This window comes from Coregonus clupeaformis, unplaced genomic scaffold (genome assembly GCF_020615455.1).
Source record: "Coregonus clupeaformis isolate EN_2021a unplaced genomic scaffold, ASM2061545v1 scaf0458, whole genome shotgun sequence".
NCBI classification, from domain to species: domain Eukaryota; kingdom Metazoa; phylum Chordata; class Actinopteri; order Salmoniformes; family Salmonidae; genus Coregonus; species Coregonus clupeaformis.
Genome location: NW_025533913.1, coordinates 322,419 through 349,818, shown reverse-complemented (window position 1 = coordinate 349,818; position 27,400 = coordinate 322,419). Strand labels below are relative to the sequence as shown.

General features: G+C 45.2%; 1 protein-coding gene across 1 annotated transcript in view; it reads left to right on the top strand.

Annotated features, from left to right (window-relative positions):
• Window positions 1-4: 4 nt before the first annotated feature.
• The window catches only part of LOC121583594 (leucine-rich repeat-containing protein 49-like), a gene marked incomplete at its 5' end in the record, with an annotated part of 43,751 nt that continues 16,355 nt past the window's right edge, over window positions 5-27,400 (top strand). The window contains 11 exon segments of the mRNA XM_045215497.1: window positions 5-148; window positions 309-417; window positions 1,199-1,402; window positions 2,202-2,268; window positions 5,649-5,792; window positions 18,696-18,757; window positions 20,163-20,310; window positions 21,746-21,823; window positions 24,097-24,174; window positions 24,397-24,575; window positions 24,692-24,787. Coding sequence (XP_045071432.1) covers window positions 5-148; window positions 309-417; window positions 1,199-1,402; window positions 2,202-2,268; window positions 5,649-5,792; window positions 18,696-18,757; window positions 20,163-20,310; window positions 21,746-21,823; window positions 24,097-24,174; window positions 24,397-24,575; window positions 24,692-24,787 — 1,309 coding nt within the window.

Genomic DNA, 27,400 nt, shown 5'->3' with positions numbered 1-27,400 from the left:
GCGTCCCTCTTACCCCCTGCTGCTGCTCTACCCAGTGGGCTGACTAGTGACCTGGAGCCACAGCCACACAAAGTGAAGCCTAGGAGAGCAACCCACAGTGCAGGGGCCATCTACTCCCACAGTACCTCACCCCTCACCCTGCCAACTGGTGAGTGGCTGCGCTCAGGATCCTCCCCCTCTCTTTTTTTCATGGATCAAACGCAGTCTAATGGAACATTCTGCTCTGTGCTCAACTAAAACTTTTCTGGACATGTAAAACCTGATTACTATGAAAAATGCTTTTCTGAACAAATGTGTCTTTGTAACAGGACCAGGTGATGCAATATCATTGAGTGAGAATTCTCCCTCTGGTTTTCCAATTGCCTTTCATTCCCGTGATGACTGTGCTTTGAGTCCTGAGCGACTAGATTTGGACAGGTAGGCTAAAACACTCATGGCTTTGTTTGTTCAGTGGTCCATGTTGAGCTTCTAAATACACTGTCATGCAATGGAATGCCAAGTTTGTAATTGCTTGGATTCACCAGTAGGGTGCAGCAAAGTCCTCGTAAAGATGATCCTGCCCTCTGACAGTGCATGTCAACGTTGCAGGCGTAAAAGAAACGCCTGAAACTAGATCCTCTACATACTGGTCTTGATGATACATTTAATTTTTTTACGGGGGAAGTTCTCTTCTACAGTGTTCAAGCAATCCAGTACATTTGGATGAGGAGTTAAGATGGAGTGTTGCCGGGCACGTTCAGCAGGATTTAACGTTTTGGAACATTCAGATAGAAATAGGCTATGTAGATCAAACTTGCATCTCTGATATGTAGAATAAGGAATCACATCGGCTCTATTCATGGCATTTCTATCTGCAACGTTCGAGAACGTTTGGCAACTTAACATGGCCTTGTTAATGTCCAAAAGCGGAAGTCCCGTCACAGGCTCTCTTTCCATTTCCCCTGAAAACCGGAACATCCGTTTGTTGGGGACTCGGCAAAGGCTAGTCAACAATAAACCATATCCATAGCCTGATCCACTTAGAATAATGAGATCTCCTGAACCCTGCGTGCCAGTGTTGGAAGGCAGACAGCGTGGTATCAGGTGGCTTGTACCTTTTTAACTGTGAGCCCCCTCTCCTCTGCATCATAACAAGATAATACAGGGTCATCCTCTCACAGTGGTGTTGTTGACAATGCTTTTGTGTTTTGTGGGTCAGGCGTGGTCTGGAGGAGTGTCCCCTGCTGGAGGGCATGGGTAGGCTGCGGCTGCTCAACTTTCAGCACAACCTCATCACACACATCCACAATCTGTCTCATCTGCGGCACCTGGCCTTCCTAGACCTGTATGACAACCGCATCTCTGAGATGTCTGGCATCTCAGCCCTGGCCTCTCTCAGAGTGCTTATGCTGGGCAAGAACAGGTTTGTGTTACGTCTCTCAAGCATACAAACTGAACAATAGGATAGGAGCTCCCACTCATTTCAGTGCTTTTACAGTGCATGATTTCAAGGACAGATGACAAACTTTTTATGCTGTCATTTTTTTGTGGGATTTTTCTTTACATTTAGAAAGATGTTACCATAGGGATATGCACATCCTGCTTTTTGAATTAAGTGATACTGTATGACTACAGCACAGCTAGCCTATATATCAACCTCCATTGAAATGTACTTTCCTGCAGGTGCCCAATTTCAGTACAAAACCATACCACTGCTCTCTTTGTGAATCTTACATCTAACATCACCTGACTTTAAAACTAAAGGTCAGGAGGGAGGAAGATTAAAGTCACAAATCATGGCAACTGCCACTGGGATCCCATCGCTGAGGTCTGGTTTTGTCCCAGAGTCTGTAAAACATGACATTTGTCTTTTTAGAACCCACTTTCAGAATAGTCTGCGGTACCTTTCAAGCAAAGCATGCCACAGATTTAGGTTTCTGATACAATTTCCAAGGGACTGTAACCTAACTTCCCTAAGTTACTGTTTGGTCGGTATAGACAATCCTGGACGACAGGACAGTGGAAAACAGTCAACTTCCCATCAGTAGAAAATAAATGACGACCGGTCTTTGACAATCCCATTTCCTGTGCCTGGTAACCATTCAGTTAGCAGAAGGGATACCAGCTCTTTGTCATAGAAACATTGTGTTATAGGAGAGATATCTTGTATAGAATACCAGACAGGGTGATGTTAATATTACTGTCTGTTTAATGTTTTTCAGAATCCAGAGGATATGCAGTCTGGATAACCTGACTAAACTAGATGTTCTGGACTTGCATGGCAATCAGGTACCATGTTTCAAACCTTAGAAAATGATAACTTCACTTACATTCCTTTCTGTTCTCCAAATATACATCCACATGCATTTAGTGTCTGTAATGTTGTTTGCAATACCGTGACCAGTGGGGAACTGTGATATCTAGCTGAGAGGTTCAGCAAGAGCAGAGCGGCACTACCACCTGACCCGTACTGCTGGTTGGTTACTACGTCAGTGACTCTGGGCCCCTACAGTTACGCTCAAGCAGGCTTGGCTGCAGGAAAGCAAATGCATTAGTTCCTGTTGTGAGGCTTTTGAGTACATTCTATATTCAGTCGTGTGAAGGCAGTGAGTTATATTTGTACTTTTAGTTGCAACTCAGTGCTCTATCAGCCATCGTTACTAGAGTACTTTACCTTTCTCCTATTTTCCCACCAAATTAAAACATATGTAGGAGCTAACTCCCACACATCCCAGTCTTGCTCAGGATTACCTTACAGTTCTTCTTCAATTACTATAATTTCTCTAACAGGCAAGGCTATTTCTGTTCCTTTTACAATGACGGAAAACCTGATAAAGCTGTTATACAACTCATTTTAGTGTAAATGGTAAGTTGAGTGAAGGCCGATTTGATAGGCCTACAGTATGATCTGGCTGCTGTCACAACGTATTAAAAGCCTGTGAAGAGAGGGGATCACAGTAATACTGGTGTCAAATCAGGATTTTGCCAGCACCTGCAAAAAGAGGATAGGATTGAAAAGCCATCCGTCCGCGGTGCTGGTTGTTTGAAATGTGCTGCCAGGATATCGCCCACATTGTTCCAGTGAAAGTCACCCCAGAGTCCCTGTGAGACTCCTCTCTCTGATTCTGGCTGCTCTTTTTCATGTGTCTCCTACTCTCATTCCCAATTAAACATTGGTTTCTGTTAATCTACCCAGCAGCCTTTGTTTTCCAGTCACTTCTGACCACGAAACATACTATGTCTTTCTCTTTCTCTTACCACATTTGTACTTCCCAAAGCCAGCAGTGTTTAAGTCACCTATGTATGACCACAAACAAGGGATCATTTCAGCCCTCACTCAAACCACCCCTGCCTGGCCTCTCGTTTTACCCAGAAGGGAGATGTGCTCTGGGGACAGGAAGTTGTCATGACATCATATTGCTAAATAACCTGTCCTTCCATTGGTCGAGTGATGGATGGTGCTCACAATAGGATCCTCTGCATCTAGTTGACACTAGAGATAACGGCTGCTGTTCAATGAGTGAAACAGAGGACAAGGCTACAGCCTTTTCTATCCCTTGAAAGATTTTGAACGGTACTACATTCATTGTATCAGGAATGCAAGGAGTACCGGTATGTGATGTCTACAATGAATTACATTAGAATTTCAAAATCATTTATCAAACAGACAATATTTAACTTAACTATTAAACTATTTGAAACTTACAATGCACTTTGCCTTTTTATTAAATTTTAAGACATGTAAAGGACAGTTCTGTGTGACCCTGCCTGCAGAGCAAATATCCCTATAGGACATTAAGACTTCAACAATGCCCTGACCTCTCGTGTTCCTCCTAAAAATGAGCGGGAACAACTGTAACATATTTTGAAGCCTGAGCCACCCCAACAGAAAGCACTTCTACAGTTATCTGTAACACAACCCAGTTAAATATTTTCAGATGAGATGATCTAATCTGCCCTGACGAGAGATGGGTCGAGCATAATAGAGATACAATTACTGTTCAGTGAAAGATGCAGCCAGTGTGGAGTGGACCCTCTGGCTTTCTTAGCTTTGTAGAGGATGATGTCCCAGGCCTGAGATTAGTTTAGCCATGTGCTGACTTGTGTTAAAGTGGACTTGAGAGAGAATGCTTTTCATTGCAGCCATGGTGGAACTGTGAATCCAAGAGAACACCACTGGGAGGCCTCAGTTGGAGTGGAACATTACCTCACTCTGTTGTATTTGTCAGCAGTCATAACAAAAGTTGTTTCAATCTCAACATCCCTTACCTGTCTCTCTGGTCTCTGTCCAATAACATCAGTATTATAAGAGGCATTTGGGGGACTTAATGCACCTGGGCCTATTGTCAGAACGCCATAACTGAGATACCACCTCTACTACTCACTACTGGCAGCTGGACAACATACTGTACACATAGACAGCTATGACATAGCACTGTTACACCGGCCTTAGAGTGCTTCAGCGATGACATAACCCTGTCTGGTCAAGCTATGAAAGAGGAGAGTCAGAGAGAAGAGTGTGCCTCAGTATCACTCATGAAAGGGCTTTAGATGTAGAGAGCAGGCTGTCATCCTCCTCCCTCCCCCAAATGGAAGGGAAAGGCAGAGGTCCTTTTAGACAGAGCTCCAGAGCTCTATGCAGCTTCTGTCCTTTAAATGATGTTCACTGTTCATTTAAAGATTCTGCCCTAAGCTAACAACCATACTCAGTCTGTCTTGATTCATGTCTACTTGCATCAAGCTCGCTGCAGGAGCCTTTCAACCTTTGACCGCTGGGGTAACATGCAGTGTATCATCATCAAGGGAAAGGGAACCCCCAAAGCCGGCCCCTCAGTGGTAGTTAGTTCTGGGATGTATCCCAAATGGCATCCTACTCCCTATATAGTGCACTAGTATAGACTACAGCCCTATGGGCCCTGGTCAAATGTAGTGCACTACATAGGGAATAGGGTGCCATTTGTGACGCAACCCTGACCTCTTCCTGAAATAGACAGGACAGAGTGGCACACACCTCACAGCCTCACACTCAGACAGACAGAATCCCCTGGGTCTTGAACTAGTTAGTTTCATTTTGACAAGAGGCCCTGCAGTTCCCGCTCAACCAGAATGAGGCCAGGACCACATTTCACTACTACTGACCCTTTCAGATTCTGGATGCCTTTTGGACTCATGGCTCAATGAGAATACTGACTTTGTTTTGACGTTGAAATTATGATAATGTGGGTCAGAAACGAAAGGAGTGATTGTGAGGGTTGAATTGGATGGTAATATTGGATGGTAAAAATTCAAATAATTTATCTCCAACTCATTTGAAGGTATAATTTATTTTGGGCTGTTTTTAGCAGAGGATATGGAATGGCCTTAGGCTAGTTGATGTGTAAATCAGGGTACACAGGTGTCTGCTCTACTCTGCTGTACTCAGAGTTTTATTTTGCACATCAAACAGAACTGGCATGTCTCATCATTTGATTTAGACAACAGAGAGCATATTCTCAACACTGAAAATCACCCTTATGGACCCTATCACCTCCCCAATATATTAGCAACAGCACAGCCTCAAGACAAGCCCCTGAAGGTATGAGCCTAGTCTTTAATTCATAATGACTTAAGAGAACATTTCACCAGTTTATCACACTGATGTTTCTGTCTGTGTTTCCCTCTGCCTTCAGATCTCCCAGATAGAGAACCTCTCCCACCTGTCTGAGCTGCGCGTGTTGAACCTGGCAGGGAACTGCATCTCCAGGGTGGACAACCTGCAGGGCCTGGACTCACTGACCGAGATCAACCTGAGACTCAACTGCATCTCCACTGTGGTGAGGGAGGGGAGGAGAAGAGGGGGGAGGGGAGAGGAGAGGAGGGGATTTTATTTGATAAGGATCCCCATTAGCCGACGCCAATGGCGACAGCTAGTCTTACTTGGAAAAATACATTACAGACAAAATACTTTACAATTTACATATATTTAAAAACATGAACGTGTGTGTGTGTGTGCGCACATCTATCAGTTACACATACATGTCAGTACATACACACAAAAGAGCATTCATACTGAGACCTGCTGGGTTTTGGGATCTGAGGGGCCACAGGCTGGGGTTGGTGGAGGGACTGCCGGCATGACATACTGATGGGGCTATTGACTGACTGATGGCAGAGCAGAGCCCTGGCTGTTCTGAACTGAAGCAGCTGGATCGTGTCTAATCCTTTGGGCTCACACTAATGCACTGTGCAGATGTAATGGCTCAGGCCTGTAGTGATTCAGATCTGTGCTAAGATCGCAAACAGCTTGGCCGTTCTGTCATCACAGTAATGAGGATTGAGGATGGTTTCCCCCACTCTGCAATATACTGTGCAAGAACAGTATGCTGCTGTGTTGCTAATGCTGTCAATTATAACAGATGCATACATCCAACTCTCGTGGTTTGATATATACACACTCATTGGCATACAGCTGACGGCTTAAGCTTGCTTCTTGCTGTGTATCAAATCTCTGACAGTCCCCAAGGTGTTGCCAGTGTCTGTCCCCCTACCTACTCATGCATTGAGATGTGTAGACTAGATTATAATTTTCTTCTTAGATGATGATGTTAGCTGCAGATTCTTCTTTCATCTTGTTGTCATCCCCAGCTGCTGGCACAAGCCTTTGCATGTTTACCTTGTTTTGATGTTTGTCTTGGTATCACATTTAGAAGTTTTTCTGTTTCATGTCTCACCAAGAAAAAACACAAAGTGAAGTAGCATACTTGTCCTCCTGTCATTCATCTACGGTGGTTACCAAGGGGAAAATAGCTAGCTCATTAACCCCTCCTCATGCTGACTCCAGTGGTAGTGAAATAAGATATTTTTGAAACAGAAATTCCCTCCCTCCCTACATTTCTATAGTATAGTATTTCTGATCAACAGAGGAGCACAAACAAGCCTAAACAGGTCCTTCATTTGTATGCAAATCTGACATCTCCAAACCCTTCCCTCACTTGGTATGCTGGAAAATTCAACTAGCTCTCACAGTCTCACGTCAGAATTAGACGTTCATCCATGTTTCTCAAACGTCAAATTTCGAAGCTGTTCCAAACGTCACATTTCAAAGTGTTTAAGGTTAAGTTTAGGCATTAACTCTGCATTTTTAAGGTTAGGGTTAAGTTTAGGCATTAACTCCGAAATCTTAAGGTTAGGCATTAACTCTGAATGGTTTTTTAAGGAACTCAGTCCGGCTTTAAAGTACTCTTGAAAGTTGTAATAGTAGAATGCACAAGGTGCAATCAGTTCCTCTTGTCATGTTAGTCATTGCATACCTTAGAGAGCTATTTATAACTTGTCAGAAATGTCCAGATCAACTAGCCCATGTCAGCTAATGTTTTTTTATTTAGGTTTTTTAGCCCATAGATATTGTTGTAATTTTTTGCTTTAAAACTGCAACATTTTCTTTGCACCCCATGACAAAATTTGTAGAATGGCAGGAAATATGCTTTAAACATGCAAATTTCTCTCCACCAACAAGAGGGGTGTGAACAGTTTGTGTCATGAACAGTGCTTATGCCCATAGAAATAGAAGTGGTGCATGCACTCCTGCGCGGGATGTTCCCCAATGCTGGAGGTTTGGGAACCCCTGGGTTAAGGTAAGGGTTAAGGTTTGGGTTAGGCACAAAAACAACTTTCTATAACTGGATTCAAACATCCAACCTCCTTTTGTATCTGAGGCAGATGCTTACTCCCATCTGCCATCCCTGTCCACAACACCCAAGCAAAACCAAAACCTTCTTGAAGGTAACAGCGCTCACGGTTGCCCCTAGTGGCCAGTTTCTATGTAATCTCCCATCGTCCTCAGACATGGATGGACGTCTTTATCCTGACTTGTATCACAGGTGACCAGGCTGGGAACATTTAATAAAAAAACAAAAATGTCACACCTTATCAACTACAGCTCCTGTTTACCCACTTAGAACTTTTGATGAAATTACTTCCACTTAATAATCAGATATAATGTTTTATTGGCCTTACAGCGGAGAAAAAATTATATCCTTCAGCATTTTTCTCAAGGCTCTTTCATTATCCGGATTTGCTGCCAAGTCCTTATTGCAGGCACAAACTAAACACAGATACTTTCAGGTGTCTTAAAAGGTTTTCCTTTTCATTCTAGTGAGGAATAGAGTGGAGTTTTGGAAAGGACTTGAAGGGAAAGACAAATACATTGAAGTGCACTTTTCCAAACAAGTTTAAACCTACACTTAAACATTGGGCTCAGTTACATGGAAGGCCAGTATTTTAGACATACTGCACGTATAACCCTTTGGGTACTGTGCTACATACAGCACATATCTGAAAGGTTTGTTTACCCTAGAAAACCATCCTAAATGACACCTAAAATGGAACAGTTTGTGATGAATGGGTGAGAGACTGTTCTGTATGGTTTTAGTCTGTATATTGTATGCACTCTCTAAAAGACAAGTAACTTAAACAACCTCAGCCATTGAATGACCAGGTCACCAGTGGCACTTACTAAGGTTGACACACACACACACACACACACACACACACACGTGTTTGTTGGCGCTTCTCTTTGTAGAGTGTTGTTGCGTGCAGCAGAGACAGCGGTGGTGAGAGGCTGTGTTGGCACGGTAATGGTTGTTGTGAAGCTCCTCAGTGTGTGAGAAAATCAAACACACGCAAGCTGTCAGCTGTCAACATGGCTGGGGTGGAGCTGAGCTGTAGAGTTGAAGCCCAGGACACACAGGAGAGAGACGGACACCAGGTTCAGACACAACTCCTAGTCTCTGGGCCCCTGCTGTTAGAACATGAGACAGACAGAGGTGGACGGACAGTGGGATTTTGTTATGCACCACATCAGCCCAGTGATGACATCACTCTGTCTGAGACTGTGGCTAAATTTAGACTCAGCCACGGTCGGAGCTGGAAGTGCTGTTGCACTGACGGAGAAGCAGAGCTGAATAGTCAGTCTGGGAAGCAGGTGTATGTGTGGTAGGCTATGTGCTTATACTGTGGTATGAATTGCATTTTCAGCATGTAGAAATTGATGTTATAAGAATTCATTGCAGTGTTCTCCTCAAAGCCGACTGTGTGACACTGTGAGTGGGAGTGCACAATCATCTAATGCCTTTATTTCAGGAGCAGAGCGTTCCTGTCACTATGGGGATGCAGCAGCAGACAGTACTGTTAATGTGTGTACTCAAGTAGCAGTAGAGACATTTTTCTATAAAAGCAGTGTTGCAAATGGCAGAGATTACAGCCTCCCTCGCATCTGTCTCTCTCATAATTTGTAAATGTAACTCATAAAATGTAAATGTAAATGTAATAATTTATGCAGTGATTGATTTAATTATTTCACAACTTCTCCAATCAGACGTAGCCATAATCCTAATTACGGCAACAGCATGCCTGCGGAGGCAGCATCCCTGTAATACCGTTAGTGTTAGAGACAGCACCTTAAAAGGGTTGTGTAATGGTGCCTGAACGCCATGAAGTGAATACCCTCCTCACCGCCTTAGTTGTTTATAATAGCGTTAGAGCAGCCCGCCATAAAGTCCCCCTAACTAAGTCACTGATTGGTGTGATGGGTTGACCGTACTGTATGCGTACAGTAGCCTTCTTTTGTTTATGCCTAAAGTAGGATATTTTGTAACCCATTGCACACTGGCACTGTCATGCACATAGCTGAGCAGGATGGTGCAGCAACAGGAGGCCATACGGAGGACGGGGGGACGGGGGGGGACGTGGGCTTGTTCTATTCTGTGCTTGTGTCACACCCTGGCTCTGGGGACTCTATATGTTGAGCCAGGGTGTGTAAGTTCTATGTGTTTTTGTTCTATGGTGTATTCTATGGGTGCTATTTCTATGTTGGCCAGAGTGGCTCCCAATCAGAGGCAACGAGTGTCAGCTGTGGCTGGTTGTCTCTGATTGGGAGCCATATTTAAACTGTCTGTTTTCCCTTTGTGTTTGTGGGATCTTGTTCCGTTTTGGTTTGTTGCCGTGTCGGTTGTGTTATACCGAGGACGTCACGTTTTCGTTTTGTTGTTTTGTTCGTGCATTCATTAAATAAATAAATATGTTTGCAACTAACGCTGCGCATTGGTCTACTCCGTATAACGATCGTGACTGAAGATCCCACCAAGACAGGACCAAGCAGCGTGAAGAGGAGAGAGGATGGACCTGGGATCAGTTGAGTAGGAGTCTCGACTGGGCCCAGCCAAGTGAAGAGCAGAGAGGTTGGACTATGGAGCAGTGGATTAAGAGTCTCGACTGGGCCAAGCCAAGTGAAGAGCAGAGTGGTTGGACTTTGGAGCAGTGGGGTGAGAGTCTGGCGAGAACTAGGGAGGCCTGGTCCACGGGGAGGAGAGACACCCAGAAATTTTTTAGGGGGGGGCTCACGACGTGGACGTCGGGGCAGCAGGAGGCCGCGATAGAGCGATCCAGCGGGTTGGCAGAGGAGGCCGCCAGGTTACGGGGGCCACTGGTATTAAAGGGGAAGGAAAGTGTAGAGGCACGGCGAGAGGTACTGGGGTGTGTTACCAGTCCGGTCCGGCCCGTTCCTGATCCCCGCGTAGGGCCAGTGGTGTGTGTCCCCAGTACGGTCCGGCCTGTTCCTGTTCCTCGCATCGAGCCTGTGGTGCACGTCGCCAGCCCGGCCCGGCCTGTTCCTGCTCCCCGCATCGAGCCTGTGGTGCGCGTCGCCAGCCCGGCCCAGCCTGTTCCTGCTCCCCGCACCAAGCCTATGGTGCGCGTCGCCAGCCCGGCCTGGCCTGTTCCTGCTCCCCGCACCAAACCTATGGTGCGCGTCGCCAGCCCGGCCCGGCCTGTTCCTGCCACTCGCACCAAGCCTAAGGTGCGCGTCGCCAGCCCGGCCCGGCCTGTTCCTGCCACTCGCACCAAGCCTACGGTGCGCGTCGCCCGGCCCGGCCTGTTCCTGCTTCTCGCACCAAGCCTACGGTGCGCGTCGCCAGCCCGGCCCGGCCTGTTCCTGCCACTCGCACCAAGCCTACGGTGCGCGTCGCCAGCCCGGCCCGGCCTGTTCCTGCCACTCGCACCAAGCCAGGGGTGCGAGTCATCAGCCTGGTAAGGCCCGTTCCTGCTCCACGCACCAAGCCAGGGGTGCGCATCGTCAGCCCGGTCCGGTCCGGTCCTGCTCCACGCACCAAGCCAGGGGTGCGTATCGCCAGCCCGGTCCGCCCGTCTGCTCCGCGGTGCGCATCGTCAGCCCGGTCCGGTTCGTTCCTGCTCCACGCACCAAGCCAGGGGTGCGTATCGTCAGCCCGGTCCGGCCCGTTGCTGCTCCACGCACCAAGCCAAGGGTGCGCATCGTCAGCCCGGTCCGGTCCGTTCCTGCTCCACGCACCAAGCCAGGGGTGTGCGTCGTCAGTCCGGCACAACCCGTGCCTGGGTCACCGGTGCCTGGTCAGGTACCGGTCAGCTGCTCCACACCGGAGCTGAAGCTATCCGCTCCTACGATGTCCAGTTCAGCTCCAGCCAGCGGGACCGGACCAGGGGCGCTACGGGGGGATTATTAGAGGGTGGTGGTCTAGCCCGGAGCCGGAACCGCCTCCGAGGAGGAATGCCCACCCAGCCCTCCCCTGGTTTGTTGTTGTTCAGGCGCGGTCGCAGTCCGCGCCTTTGGGGGGGGGGTACTGTCACACCCTGGCTCTGGGGACTCTATATGTTGAGCCAGGGTGTGTAAGTTCTATGTGTTTTTGTTCTATGGTGTATTCTATGGGTGCTATTTCTATGTTGGCCAGAGTGGCTCCCAATCAGAGGCAACGAGTGTCAGCTGTGGCTGGTTGTCTCTGATTGGGAGCCATATTTAAACTGTCTGTTTTCCCTTTGTGTTTGTGGGATCTTGTTCCGTTTTGGTTTGTTGCCGTGTCGGTTGTGTAATACCGAGGACGTCACGTTTTCGTTTTGTTGTTTTGTTCGTGCATTCATTAAATAAATAAATATGTTTGCAACTAACGCTGCGCATTGGTCTACTCCATATAACGATCGTGACAGCCTGGCCCTGTTTAGTTTGTTTTGTTTCATCCTCATTAGCTGCAGCTTTAGAAACCTTTTCCTGTATTTGCCGGGAATCTTTTTCCAAGGGAAATTATGCATTTTGATAATGATTTTGAGCCTTAGTGCTCAGGGGGTATGAACATAACATAAACAAAAGGAATATGAGTATAATATGAGTGAAATATATTAATGTTTAAGTCAATCGGACCCCATGAAAGCTTTGCCCTTCATATGTGGTAGCAGAGTAGAATGAGAGTTTAAGGCATGTTGATGTCTGTCCTTTATTATTGTGACTGATGATTCCTTGGATGTTAATGCGGTGTCTATATCATGGGTTTCTAATGTACTTTACTGTCTGGGTCATATGCTTACAGCATGAGCTATTCATAAGTAATATTGATCTATGAGCACTCAGCTGCCTTAACATAGTGGACAAATTATTCTATGATTAATTCAGTACTCTATATAATATAGTACTCTATATTATATACAGTGTAGTACATTTTGTAGTAAATCCAGATCAAGAATCCATCCCTATGTATTTTATTGGTGTGGTCAGTACTAGTTTAGTCTGTTTACAGCACCAGGCACACATTAGAATCTAACATGCACTGTTCATGTTCTCTTTTTTCTAAGCTGTGCCCTTGGATCTGGTTCAGTGTTCTGGTTGCAGACAGCTAGCCCGACATTTAGATAAAAGATCCCACCAGGGTATGTGAAACAGTGCAAAGTACGATTGACTTAATATTGGTGTCTGATAAATCCAAAATATCGCAGAGTGGAGTAATAGTCTATGGAATCAGTGATCATTTTATTACATTTTGCACAAGGAGGGTTTTTAAAGATATATTTAAGTGTCACAAAACTGTTAGAATCAGAGGACTAAAAAAATACTGTGTTGAAATGTTTAGGGAGCAAGTGGGTAAAATTGACTGGTCACCTGTGCTGGAAAGTGTAGGGGTAGATAGGGCCTGGGAAGCCTTTAAATGTAGATTCCTTGATGTGGTGAATGTGATGGCTCCCATTAGATGTGTGTCAGAGTAAAGCAGAGATCTAGCCCTAATGATGAGATTCTAGAATCTATCCAAGCAAGGAATAAGGCCTTCAAGAAATTTAAGAACCCTCAAGAGCAGCCTGATTTTGTCCTATATAAATGTCACAGAAATGAAGCACAGAGCAGGATGGATGAAGCTAAGAGGGGTTACTTTGCTGATAAAATCATTGACAACAAAAAAATGACCCTAAAAAGCTTTGGAAGTCATTTAAGGAACTAGGCTGTAGTAGTACTACCAAAAACAAACGAAACAGTATTGGACTGAACATCAGGGGGGAGATGGTATATGAAAAAGCAGAGGTTGCCAATGAATGTAACTATTTTTTTACTTCTGTTGCCAGCAAGCTGGTTAGCAAGCTGCCTAACAGTTCTGGTTTGTATGGAAATTACCAAGTCAATAAGTATTATGCCGAGTTAGGGGTTCAGCCAAACTCTTTTTCTTTTGCAAAGGTAGCAACAGCCAAAATAGCCAGTATGCTAGCAGAGCTTAAATGCTCCAAAACCACAGGCCTGGATAATATATTCCTGCAAGGTTTCTTAGAGATTCTGCTTAGCAAATTGCCCCTTGTATTACGCATATCGTTAATCTCTCTCTGGTACAAGGCATCTTTCCCAGGGACATGAAACAAGCTAAAGTTATACCTCTGTATAAGAAGGGGACCCTGGGAATTATAGGCCTGTATCTATCCTTAGTATAACATCAAAGATCCTGGAGAGAGTTGTACATGAGCAAATGTATGAATATGTCAACAAACAATGTATGATTTTCAGTCTGGTTTTAGAAGAACATACTCCACTGATTGATGTATACTTTACTTGACTGACTTCATCTGGAAAGAGATTGATGAGGGAATTCTCTGTGGAATGGTACTGCTTGACCTACAGAAGGCCTTTGATACAGTTAACCACTGTCTCCTAATCTCCAAACTGGAGGCACTGGGGTTAAGCAGTATCCCTCTAGGCTGGGTAAAGTCCTATTTGTCAGGTAGGGAGCAAGTAGTAGAGGTTAATGGTTCACTGTCTCAGGCAAAACCAATAAGTTATGGCGTTCCGCAGGGGAGCGTGCTTGGGCCTCTATTTTTTTTTAAGATGCTTGTTCATGCCGTCTTTTCCTTGATGTGGATGACTCTACACTTCTGGTGTCTCACAAAAGTAAAACTATGTTGGAGAGCATACTTAGCACAGCGCTTACTAACATTAGCAAATGGCTTGGAGATAATAAGCTATCTCTGCACTTAGGTAAAACTGAGGCAATTATTTTTGGGTCCAGACCTAAATTGTGTAGAGTTAGGGGGTGAGGTCCTGACTACTAAAACCTCTGTTAGCTACCTGGGGTGGAAGCTTGGGAGGTGTGAGCAAGGCCACTAAAGTGCTAGGGAAGGTTAATGCCAGGACTACGTTTTTGGCTAGAAAGTCCAAGCTGCTTGATAAGGACTCCATTGGAGTGCTAGCCACTGCCCTCAGACTTTATTGTGTGTTATCCTCAATGATTTTACTCATGTGCATGAATGGCTTTTCCGAGTTTTATGTGTGCTTGTTTTTTTAAATGGTTGAATTAATAAACTAAACTAAACTAAATGGCCAAGCCCCACAGATCTGATGAATGTAACAGAGAGCATGGATATGGCTATAGAGGTCAGCATGGCCATTACACAGTAAACGTTGTGCTCTAGTCTAGTGGCTGACCAGTTGGCCCTGGGCATAGTGAGAGCTGTAGTAGACTGATCAGAGGGAATCCACCATAACTGGCCATCACATCTTTAACCCACACAGATTAGCCTCCATTAGGCTAATGTGGCAGGTGGGCGTTTGGGTTGTTAGTATGGGGGGTTGGGGGTGTGCGTGCAAGTGAGCGTGTGTGGATGAGTATTGTGGGAGTTTATGTGGATGAGTATTGTGGTTGTGTAGAGGGAGTTTATATGGATGAGTATTGTGGTAGTGCAGAGGGAGTTTATGTGGATGAGTATTGTGGTAGTGTAGAGGGAGTTTATGTGGATGAGTATTGTGGTAGTGTAGAGGGAGTTTATGTGGATGAGTATTGTGGTAGTGTAGAGGGAGTTTATGTGGATGAGTATTGTGGTAGTGTAGAGTTTATATGGATGAGTATTGTAGTAGTGTAGAGGGAGTTTATGTGGATGAGTATTGTGGTAGTGTAGAGGGAGTTTATGTGGATGAGTATTGTGGTAGTGTAGAGGGAGTTTATGTGGATGAGTATTGTGGTTGTGTAGAGGGAGCTTACAGTGTGGGAAAAAAGTATTTAGTCAGCCACCAATTGTGCAAGTTCTCCCACTTAAAAAGATGAGAGAGGCCTGTAATTTTCATCATAGGTACACGTCAACTATGACAGACAAACTGAGAAAAAAATTCCAGAAAATCACATTGTAGGATTTTTAATGAATTTATTTGCAAATTATGGTGGAAAATAAGTATTTGGTCACCTACAAACAAGCAAGATTTCTGGCTCTCACAGACCTGTAACTTCTTCTTTAAGAGGCTCCTCTGTCCTCCACTCGTTACCTGTATTAATGGCACCTGTTTGAACTTGTTATCAGTATAAAAGACACCTGTCCACAACCTCAAACAGTCACACTCTAAACTCCACTATGGCCAAGACCAAAGAGCTGTCAAAGGACACCAGAAACAAAATTGTAGACCTGCACCAGGCTGGGAAGACTGAATCTGCAATAGGTAAGCAGCTTGGTTTGAAGAAATCAACTGTGGGAGCAATTATTAGGAAATGGTAGACATACAAGACCACTGATAATCTCCCTCGATCTGGGGCTCCACGCAAGATCTCACCCCGTGGGGTCAAAATGATCACAAGAACGGTGAGCAAAAATCCCAGAACCACACGGGGGGACCTAGTGAATGACCTGCAGAGAGCTGGGACCAAAGTAACAAAGCCTACCATCAGTAACACACTACGCCGCCAGGGACTCAAATCCTGCAGTGCCAGACGTGTCCCCCTGCTTAAGCCAGTACATGTCCAGGCCCGTCTGAAGTTTGCTAGAGTGCATTTGGATGATCCAGAAGAGGATTGGGAGAATGTCATATGGTCAGATGAAACCAAAATATAACTTTTGGTAAAAACTCAACTCGTCGTGTTTGGAGGACAAAGAATGCTGAGTTGCATCCAAAGAACACCATACCTACTGTGAAGCATGGGGGTGGAAACATCATGCTTTGGGGCTGTTTTTCTGCAAAGGGACCAGGACGACTGATCCGTGTAAAGGAAAGAATGAATGGGGCCATGTATCGTGAGATTTTTAGTGAAAACCTCCTTCCATCAGCAAGGGCATTGAAGATGAAACGTGGCTGGGTCTTTCAGCATGACAATGATCCCAAACACACCGCCCGGGCAACGAAGGAGTGGCTTCGTAAGAAGCATTTCAAGGTCCTGGAGTGGCCTAGCCAGTCTCCAGATCTCAACCCCATAGAAAATCTTTGGAGGGAGTTGAAAGTCCGTGTTGCCCAGCGACAGCCCCAAAACATCATTGCTCTAGAGGAGATCTGCATGGAGGAATGGGCCAAAATACCAGCAACAGTGTGTGAAAACCTTGTGAAGACTTACAGAAAACGTTTGACCTGTGTCATTGCCAACAAAGGGTATATAACAAAGTATTGAGAAACTTTTGTTATTGACCAAATACTTATTTTCCACCATAATTTGCTAATAAATTCATTAAAAATCCTACAATGTGATTTTCTGGATTTTTTTCTCCAAATTTTGTCTGTCATAGTTGACGTGTACCTATGATGAAAATTACAGGCCTGTCATCTTTTTAAGTGGGAGAACTTGCACAATTGGTGGCTGACTAAATACTTTTTTCCCCCACTGTATGTGGATTAGTATTATGGTAGTGTAGAGGGAGTTTATGTGGATGAGTATTGTGGTTGTGTAGAGGGAGTTTATGTAGATAGTGTTATGGTAGTGTAGAGGGAGTTTATGTGGATGAGTATTGTGGTAGTGTAGAGGGAGTTTATGTTAATGAGTATTGTGGTAGTGTAGAGGGAGTTTATGTGGATGAGTATTGTGGTTGTGTAGAGGGAGTTTATGTGGATGAGTATTGTGGTAGTGTAGAGGGAGTTTATGTGGATGAGTATTGTGGTTGTGTAGAGGGAGTTTATGTGGATAGTATTATGGTAGTGTAGAGGGAGTTTATGTGGATGAGTATTGTGGTAGTGTAGAGGGAGTTTATGTGGATGAGTATTGTGGTAGTGTAGAGGGAGTTTATGTGGATAGTATTATGGTAGTGTAGAGGGAGTTTATGTGGATGAGTATTGTGGTAGTGTAGAGGGAGTTTATGTGGATGAGTATTGTGGTAGTGTAGAGGGAGTTTATGTGGATGAGTATTGTGGTTGTGTAGAGGGAGTTTATGTGGATAGTATTATGTTAGTGTAGAGGGAGTTTATGTGGATGAGTATTGTGGTAGTGTAGAGGGAGTTTATGTGGATGAGTATTGTGGTAGTGTAGAGGGAGTTTATGTGGATGAGTATTGTGGTTGTGTAGAGGGAGTTTATGTGGATAGTATTATGGTAGTGTAGAGGGAGTTTATGTGGATGAGTATTGTGGTAGTGTAGAGGGAGTTTATGTGGATGAGTATTGTGGTAGTGTAGAGGGAGTTTATGTGGATAGTATTATGGTAGTGTAGAGGGAGTTTATGTGGATGGCTGCTAGGTTAAGCTCTTGTTGTCTTAGGAGAGGCAGAGACACAGGCAGTGCTGGTGGAGGCTGTACAGTAGCTGTGTGTGAGGTAGTGTGTTTCTGCAGTATGGGCTGACGCAGCGCTTTAAGTCCCTCCCAGCAGTGTCCACACACACACACACACACACACACACACACACACACACACACACACACACACACACACACACACACAGCATCCCAGCGCTGGTTATCCATCCTCATAGACACACTACAGCAGCAGTTGTCCTGCCCTACTGCGAGGCTGAACATGTCATCCCCACTGCCATCCCCCTGTCTCCTCTCCTGTAGCTGGCTGTGACATTGCCTGTGTCTCTGTGTCCTCATCAGCCAGCCAGCCTGCTCCTCCTCCTCACTTCCTCCCATCCTCCCCCAGACTCCCTCCTCCATTGATCCTGAAACAGCCTGATGAGGAAACAGATTCCATGACAACGGCACCACTGGAGACTTTAATCTATTCCTGTTGAATTCATCATTTGCCCATATCGCTGTCGCCTTCCTTTGTTCTTCAGCTGCTGCTCTGCTGTGTCTGTGTGTGTGTCTGTGTGTGTGTCTCTGTGTGTGTCTGTGTGTGTGTCTCTGTGTGCCAGTAGCTCACCCCCCCCTCTCTCTTTCTCTCTCTTTCTCTCTCGCTCTCTGTCTCTCTCTTCTATAAGCAGAGTGAGTGAGCGAGCTCCTGCAGCAGGGGATCTCTGCATTAGTGCACGCTCCTCTCCTCTCCCTCCCCTTCTCCTTGCGCTCCCCCTCCCCTCCCTGTGCAGCCGCGGCAGTGTGCCTGCGCGCGCAGGGCGGATGGGGCTGTATGCCGGAGCTGGGAGCTGCAAGGTGACTGAGGGAATGGAGAGGGATGGGAAGGTCTGAGCCACGCTGTGACTGTGTCCCGCCGCTACCACCACCAAGCCCCTCTAGAGCACCCTCTCCTCTCTTCATCCCCCTCTTTCTCTCCCTCTCTTTGTCTAGACAGAGGTGGACCAGCTGCCCTGCCTCCAGCGCCTCTTTCTCAGCTGCAACAGCATCACCAGGTAAGATCTTCTGCTACTGCTTAACCCCCTCCTCTCCACAGAGCTCAGTGCTGGCAGGTTCCCCTCCCAGGCAGCTCCCTATAGCTCAGGGCTGGGCCTGGCCTCTGTTGCAGTGGAGGACCCATACTGCCTGCTCTCTCTCTCTGAGCACACACCGAATGACTGCTGAGGTGAAGAGAAGGTGTGTCGGCGTGTCGCATGAATGGGAAGTGTTTTGTTGCTGTGAAGAGAGTGTTTTCAAACCCCTGTTCTTTTGTATGGTTTTGCCTTTTGCCACCCTTAGCCTTATATAAACAGTGGAGTTGTCATTGAGTTCAGTCAGGAGGACACAGAGGCTGAATGCTGAAGTAGCACTGTCCCTGCCTGTGAAAACAGTCCTGTGAAATCCCGATTTAATAAGACAGTGTTGCCAGCCCAGAGGGCCACAGTTGACTCCTGCTGTGATTAATTTCTCATGGCAGCTCTTGCTAGCCCACTCTGTTTTAGGCAGTAAATAAATAATTTAAAGCCTGCCTTGCCCAAACAAAAAGCTTATATCAATCTATAATGATGGCAAAATACAACATCTAGCCTAATCTGGCTTGCATTTGATCCTTTTTGTGTAAAATCGTCTGAGAAATGTAGGCTACTATTATCATGGCAGTGAAGTCCTGGTGGGATAACAAGAGCCTTTATTTGACGTCTGCATAGCTGTAGCTGAGAGAGAATCCCAGGCTCAGCAAAGCCTTTGGTTGAAGCGAACATTATCACAAATTAGGCCAATCAGAAGTCCTCTGTGCACACTGTACCCAGCACACAATTTATATTTACATTTGTAGTGAATCAACTGTTTACATTACATTTCTATTTTTGTAATTTAGCTCTGGGATTTTAACCAGCGACCATTCGTTCACTGGCCCAACGCTCCTAACCGCTAGGTCACCTGCCACCCTAGTTAGCTTGGCTACCTACTACCCTGTTTAGCCTAGTTATTGTCTTCCCATCTCAAACTCTGTTCACCCAGCCCCAGGCCGTGTCTGTTGCTTTCAATGCCCTCTTCCCACTGCCAGTCCCAGGCCCAATTAGCACGTTTCCATGTTTTCTTTTTGTTGAGCTCTGGGCCCTGGGTATTCAAAAAGGGTATCAGGTAGGAGAGCTAATATTGGATAAATGTTGCCTTAATAAGATTATGTGGACTAGGGGGACCTGATCCTAGATCAGCATTCCTAAGCTGAGACGCTTTGTGAATACGGGCCCTGTTCCCTGGTGGTAATGTCGACCTATGGAGGATAAGGTTCATTCAACCAAAATGGAGGTTGGGGGAGCTTTTCTAAGTGAATTACTCATTATATTAACAAATAGTATTTATCCCATTGATATGTTGTTAATGACTTGTGTGGTGTGTGTTTTCTCTCTCTGTGTGTAGTTTTGATGAGCTAGCCTGCCTGGGAGAGTCGGGCTCCCTTTCTGAGCTCACCCTGGATGGGAACCCAGTAGCCCTGGAGACATGGTACAAGCAGGCCGCCCTGCGCTGTGTGCTTCAACTCAGACAGCTGGACATGAAACGTGTCACGGTAAGAAATAGGCTCAGTGTGTGTGTGTGTGTGTGTGTGCGCGCTCATGTGTGTCTGTCATTTCTTGTATGTGGTTGAGTTTGCGTGGCAGTGGTTGTGTTTTTGTGTGTATTTCTAGTAGTCATGCAAGGCATAACAACACATTGGCTTGTAAATACTGAATGTTGACCTTGACTTGTAAATACTGCAAGGATTCTGTAAAGCAACACTTTACAGAATCCTTGACACTTCCACATGCTTGATATCCATAGGCATAAAAGCGGATTTTCCCGTCAAAGATGATGTCATTGTATTCACACTACATACGAGACACAGAGTTCAGAGGTTCATGTATTTGAAAGCTGTTAAGCAGGCAGGCAACACCCAGGTCTGAGCTTGTAGGCTACATGAACCCTGAGGTAGCACACACACACCTTGCCCTCAGAATATGTAGCTTTCTATTTAATCTGTGTTGTAGCGCTGCTTTAGAGGAATGGCCCTGCAGCCAGTAGGATGGGCAAGTCCTCCTGAGATCAGAATCTGATTTGCACAACTTTCCCCAGATGAGCACTCGCTCTATGTAGTAGAGTAGTAGTAACATAGTTTGAGATATAACATACTTGCTGTCAGTGCCAGGGCAGGCAGATATAATTTATGAATAGAATGTAAGTTAAAGCTGGCTGCAGATGTGGAGGAGCTGAACTCCTCTTGCTTTGAGGCAGAATAGAATCAATAGATGCCAGGAAACGGTTACCGTTGCTCCTCGTGGGATATCTGTGTCAACACAACAGACTGGGTTTGTTCAGGTGGAAATGAACAGTGTTAATGACTAAAGATTTTCAACATTATTTCACCAATGTTCTAGTCTACTAATTAGTGGGAAAGGATGACAATGCATTATTGATAATATTACAAATAGCCTAGTTGTGACAGCACTTAAGGTCCTCTACTCAAACTGATTTCACATACTGATTTAACTTTAACTTAGCATTTTTATAAAAGGCCTGCCCTTATAGCAAAAACATTATGCAAAGGGTATGAAAGATAGTGCTTTGATTCTGGAGCCATGACAGCATTTTGAGTGAACCATATCAAATAATATTTTCTCAGCCGAATTGTCACAGAGTAGCCAGCGCTAAACATCCCCTAGAGCTCAGCTGGCAGTCTCACATTGGGTCTGCTGTTGCATTGCATGCCGGGAGCTCTGCCTGGCACACCCAAACAGCTGGGCTCAGTTCAGTTGAGGCTGCAGCCGAATATCAGAGAGACAGACACAGATAATCCTGTGATGCAGCAGGAGATGCTGCCTCTCCAACTGGTCTTTCCTGTAGAGGGAAAACCTGCAGCCGACATAACAGACATTATTCTGACTGTGCCTCTGTCTCATGTTGAATAATTCAGACTCTCCATGAATGGAGCGACACCCTGATTGTGTTATTGACCCTCTGTTCTGCAGGAGGAGGAGAGACGTATGGCCTGCGTTATGGCCCGAAAGGAGGATGAGAAGAGGAGTCACAAGCAGGCCATGCACAAGGTACCTGACTTTCCTTTTGTTGATCTCTGTCCATATTTGTGTTTAACATACTGTACTATATTGTTACTATCGCAAATCTCTCGCCATGTTGACTGACCAATATATTCTTCTGCTCTGACATATATCAAACTGATGTTAGCTAGTAGATTGTCACATAAGCGGCAATAGAATTCCACAATGATATCATAGAGTCCAAATAATGTCACAGGTCAGTGATACGAACTGAGCAGACTAGCTGGTGAGAGTTTGTCCTTAACCAAATATTTCAAATATTTTGTAGTTTATAATGTGTTATATAAGCGTTTCTGCCGGACGCATGTCAACAACATGATTAAGCCATACAGATTTAATTTGTGGAAAGTGCTTATTTGGACAATAACCAAACTCCTTGGCCCTCAATGCTGTTTGTAAAAAGGTTTTTACCTCCAAAACATGTCCTGTTTATTCATATGAAGAGCCAAAACTAGTGAAAATATGAACATGCTTATTGTCTGCTGGCCTTTAGGGTTTATTATGAGTACAATAGGATGTTAGGTGTGCTTTTGTTTAAACTCATTGCTTATGTAACATACACTGCATGACCCCTTGTAGACAGTGAATGAGGATGACTAATGTGTTGTGGGAGTTAGACTATAACTGCATTGTTTAAGGAGAGGGCAAGAGGGCAGTTATTGACGTCGAACAATGTATCAAATCATGTACTGTATATCAACATCTATGATATGCTGTCATATGTCTGTAAGCAATTTCTGTTGATGCTGAGGTACGGGTCAGCATTTATCTCAGATGATATCTGTGAAAGCGCTCTGAGTGTTGCTCCCCAATGGCCACTAATTCTTAACTACTTGAAATGCACTGTGGTGTTCAGTCGTCATGTAAAGAGGATTCATCTGCTTTGCATTAACCGCCCAACCATGAGTTGATCAATGGGGGCATTATAGTAGGGAGATGAAGAAAAGCCACAGCTAGATAAAGGCTCCACCCACTATTCCCCAGTAACCCTACATTTATGTTGCTTGGCATGGTGTCTTCTGTTTAAAAAATAGTTTCAAATGTTTCGATTTTGAGGCAGTTACGTTTCCAAGGGGGCTCAAATAACAGTGACTGTAGCTACAATTCTCAAAGTGTTTCAATCCACTTCAATAGTCATTTGTCTTTTTTCCTCTATTTTCTCTTCCCTAAGTGTTCCTCACAATAACTGTTCTAACTACAGGGTTTCTAAGTGCTCCTCTTGTAGAATATCAGGTGCCACCAACCTTTGTTTGAGACTGGTTATGATTTCAGTTCAAATCACCAAAACATGCTTGTTCAATCATTATGTATCTGTACTGTACTGTATGTGTTAGATAATGCATACTGTACTGTATCTATACTGAGTGTACAAAACATTAGGAACATCTGCTCTTTCCAGGACATAGACTGACCAGGTGAAATCTATAATCCCTTATTGATGTCACTTGTTAAATCCACTACAAACAGTGTAGATGAAGGGGAGGAGACAGGTTAAAGAAGGATTTTTAAGCCTTTGAGACATGGATTGTGTATGTGTGCCATTCAATGGGTGAATAGGCAAGACAAAAGATTTAAGTGCCTTTGAATGGGGTATGGTAGTTTAGCTTTCGACACCTTGTAGAGTCTATGCTCCAGCAAATTGAGGCTGTTCTAAAGGGCAAAAAGGGGTGCAGCTCAATATTAGGAAGGTGTTCAGCTCAATATTAGGAAGGTGTTCCTAATGTTTTGTACACTCAGTGTATATTGCGTGTGTGTGTTCCTGCCTTCCTGCTGCATTGACTGATCCATGCTGAGAGATCGGCTGGGGGTCTGGAGGGAGTTTAATTGTCTGTGTGTAATCCAAGCCAGCTAATTGAGCTAGTTGAGGAAATAATGATAAATTGAATGTTCCGTAAGGTTTCATGTAGTCTCAGAATGATCCACTATGGATCCTGTTTGCCAGCCGTCCCATGTGTGTGAGTGGAGCATTCCATTCCATACCTGCGTGTATCGAAACGGAACTGAATAATGGCAAAAAAAGAACAAAATCAAGAGGTCGGGGGCCCTGCGGCATGTGCCCTGCGTGCCCGTTCGGTAATCCGGCCCTGCCTATCCAGCACACACAAATTGTACCTTTTTATTACAACAGAGCCTTTGTAACTGTGGGAGACTAGGTATTGGTAAGATAGGCATGTTTGTAGGTAATATAGGCTATCAGTTAGAATAACATTTGAAGTTTTATTTTTTGAAGTTAAACAGTAAATGTGTATTTGTGTCCATAGAGTCCTGCTCATGTTGCGCCTCAGCAGTTCTACACTCAACTTGGACTCAAGTCTCAGGACTCCGCAGTGACAAGCAAGGCAGGTGGAATATCTTTGTCTGTAGGCTGTAGCAGGAGAGAGATGGTCAGTTTCATAAACTCATCGTGTCCTCTGTGTGCCCTGCTGAGGACCAATGCCAACTGAACCCTGCTCTGTTCCCTGTGTGTGCGTGTGTGTGTGTGTGTGTGTGCATCCATGTGTGCTTGTGCATGTGTGCGCTCGTGTGTGTGCCTGTCTGCGTGTGTTTATGTGAGTGTGCAGGAGAAGCGGCGTCTGGCCATCCGTAATGCAGCGCTGCAGTGGGAGGGGGTCAGGGCCTGCCTGGAGCTCCCGGCTCAGAACGGGGCCAAGGAGGAAGTCAGCCCAGAGGCCAGCCCCGCCCACAGCCCCGCCCAGACCAATGGCCTTGCACAGGATCCTTCTCCGGATGAGCAGCTCAGGTAACGTTAGGGGGGAGGGGCCATGCGTAGGGGTGGCACTTTGGGCTCTGGAAGACAGTAGTTATAGTTGCAGGACTGTTTTAGAGGTATACATTCTATGTTTTCTGTTCTGCCAGACGGGTGAGTCCAGTGTCCGCTCCGGACAGGCCAACAGGGGGCAATGAGAACCGGTTACGCTCCACCAGTCGCCCCAACAGTCCTCGAGACCCCAAGTTGGTACTACACCACATCCCAGGAACACATACACATCACAGGAGGTTGGCAGCACCTTCATTGGGGAGGATGGGCTTGTGGTAATGGCTGGAGCAGAATGGGTGGAATGGTATGAAATACATCAATCACATGGTTTCCATGTGTTTGATGCCATTCCATTCGCTCTGTTCCAGCCATTATTATGAGCCATCATCCCCTTAGCAGCCATATACATATACAGTGGGGAAAAAAAGTATTTAGTCAGCCACCAATTGTGCAAGTTCTCCCATTTAAAAAGATGAGAGAGGCCTGTAATTTTCATCATAGGTACACGTCAACTATGACAGACAAAATGAGAAAAATAAATCCAGAAAATCACATTGTAGGATTTTTAATGAATTTATTTACAAATTATGGTGGAAAATAAGTATTTGGTCAATAACAAAAGTTTCTCAATACTTTGTTATATACCCTTTGTTGGCAATGACACAGGTCAAACGTTTTCTGTAAGTCTTCACAAGGTTTTCACACACTGTTGCTGGTATTTTGGCCCATTCCTCCATGCAGATCTCCTCTAGAGCAGTGATGTTTTGGGGCTGTCACTGGGCAACACGGACTTTCAACTCCCTCCAAAGATTTTCTATGGGGTTGAGATCTGGAGACTGGCTAGGCCACTCCAGGACCTTGAAATGCTTCTTACGAAGCCACTCCTTCGTTGCCCGGGCGGTGTGTTTGGGATCATTGTCATGCTGAAAGACCCAGCCACGTTTCATCTTCAATGCCCTTGCTGATGGAAGGAGGTTTTCACTCAAAATCTCACGATACATGGCCCCATTCATTCTTTCCTTTACACGGATCAGTCGTCCTGGTCCCTTTGCAGAAAAACAGCCCCAAAGCATGATGTTTCCACCCCCCATGCTTCACAGTAGGTATGGTGTTCTTTGGATGCAACTCAGCATTCTTTGTCCTCCAAACACGACAAGTTGAGTTTTTACCAAAAAGTTATATTTTGGTTTCATCTGACCATATGACATTCTCCCAATCCTCTTCTGGATCATCCAAATGCACTCTAGCAAACTTCAGACGGGCCTGGACATGTACTGGCTTAAGCAGGGGGACACGTCTTGCACTGCAGGATTTGAGTCCCTGGCGGCGTAGTGTGTTACTGATGGTAGGCTTTGTTACTTTGGTCCCAGCTCTCTGCAGGTCATTCACTAGGTCCCCCCGTGTGGTTCTGGGATTTTTGCTCACCGTTCTTGTGATCATTTTGACCCCACGGGGTGAGATCTTGCGTGGAGCCCCAGATCGAGGGAGATTATCAGTGGTCTTGTATGTCTTCCATTTCCTAATAATTGCTCCCACAGTTGATTTCTTCAAACCAAGCTGCTTACCTATTGCAGATTCAGTCTTCCCAGCCTGGTGCAGGTCTACAATTTTGTTTCTGGTGTCCTTTGACAGCTCTTTGGTCTTGGCCATAGTGGAGTTTGGAGTGTGACTGTTTGAGGTTGTGGACAGGTGTCTTTTATACTGATAACAAGTTCAAACAGGTGCCATTAATACAGGTAACGAGTGGAGGACAGAGGAGCCTCTTAAAGAAGAAGTTACAGGTCTGTGAGAGCCAGAAATCTTGCTTGTTTGTAGGTGACCAAATACTTATTTTCCACCATAATTTGCAAATAAATTCATTAAAAATCCTACAATGTGATTTTCTGGATTTTTTTTCCTCAATTTGTCTGTCATAGTTGATGTGTACCTATGATGAAAATTACAGGCCTCTCTCATCTTTTTAAGTTGGAGAACTTGCACAATTGGTGGCTGACTAAATACTTTGTTTCCCCACTGTACTCACAGGGGATAGGATATTGGAATGTAAACATTCTTCCAATGCAATAAAACATGGTCCCATTATAATTGTTCACACATTATAATTGTTTCAAGTTTAGCCAATAAAACTGTATGGTTGGAAAACATTGAGGATTTTGTTTCATTCTCCCAGGCATGTGTCAGATGACGGGTGTCTACCACAGGTGGCTGGTGGCACCTTAATTGGGGAGGACGGGCTCATTGTAATGGCTTGAACGGAATTAATGGAATGATATCAAACACATCAAACACATGGTTTCCATATGTTTTAATACCATTCCATTCCAGCCATTATTATGAGCCATCCTCCCTTCACCAGCCTCCTGTGGACTGTCTACACTATACACTAGCATACAAAAGGACATCCCTCTTCAATAACAGTTCCCTCAATAGAGACATGGTTTCGCTCTGCTTTACACACTCAACATTTCACCCTCTAACACTCGTTAGTTGCTACACTGATGTTTTTCACAAAACTGCACAGGGCCCCATTACTTAGCTAGCTAACTTTGTTGTGAGGGTCTCATGGACTGTGTCTGTACAGTATGTGTGAGAATGGAAGCAGACCTTCGCTCTGTGTCATTACCTTGTTCTCCATATGGCCATTCCCCCAGCCTGTCCTGACCAGGCTGAGCCCCCGTGCAGCCCCTAATGTGAGTGTGGAGCTATGTTGAAACGTCTCCTGTAGGGACTGTATACCAGGCCTGTGAGTTATAAGGGGTCAGGCTGAGATGGACGCTGTGGCTGTGTCAACCACTATTATTACATGT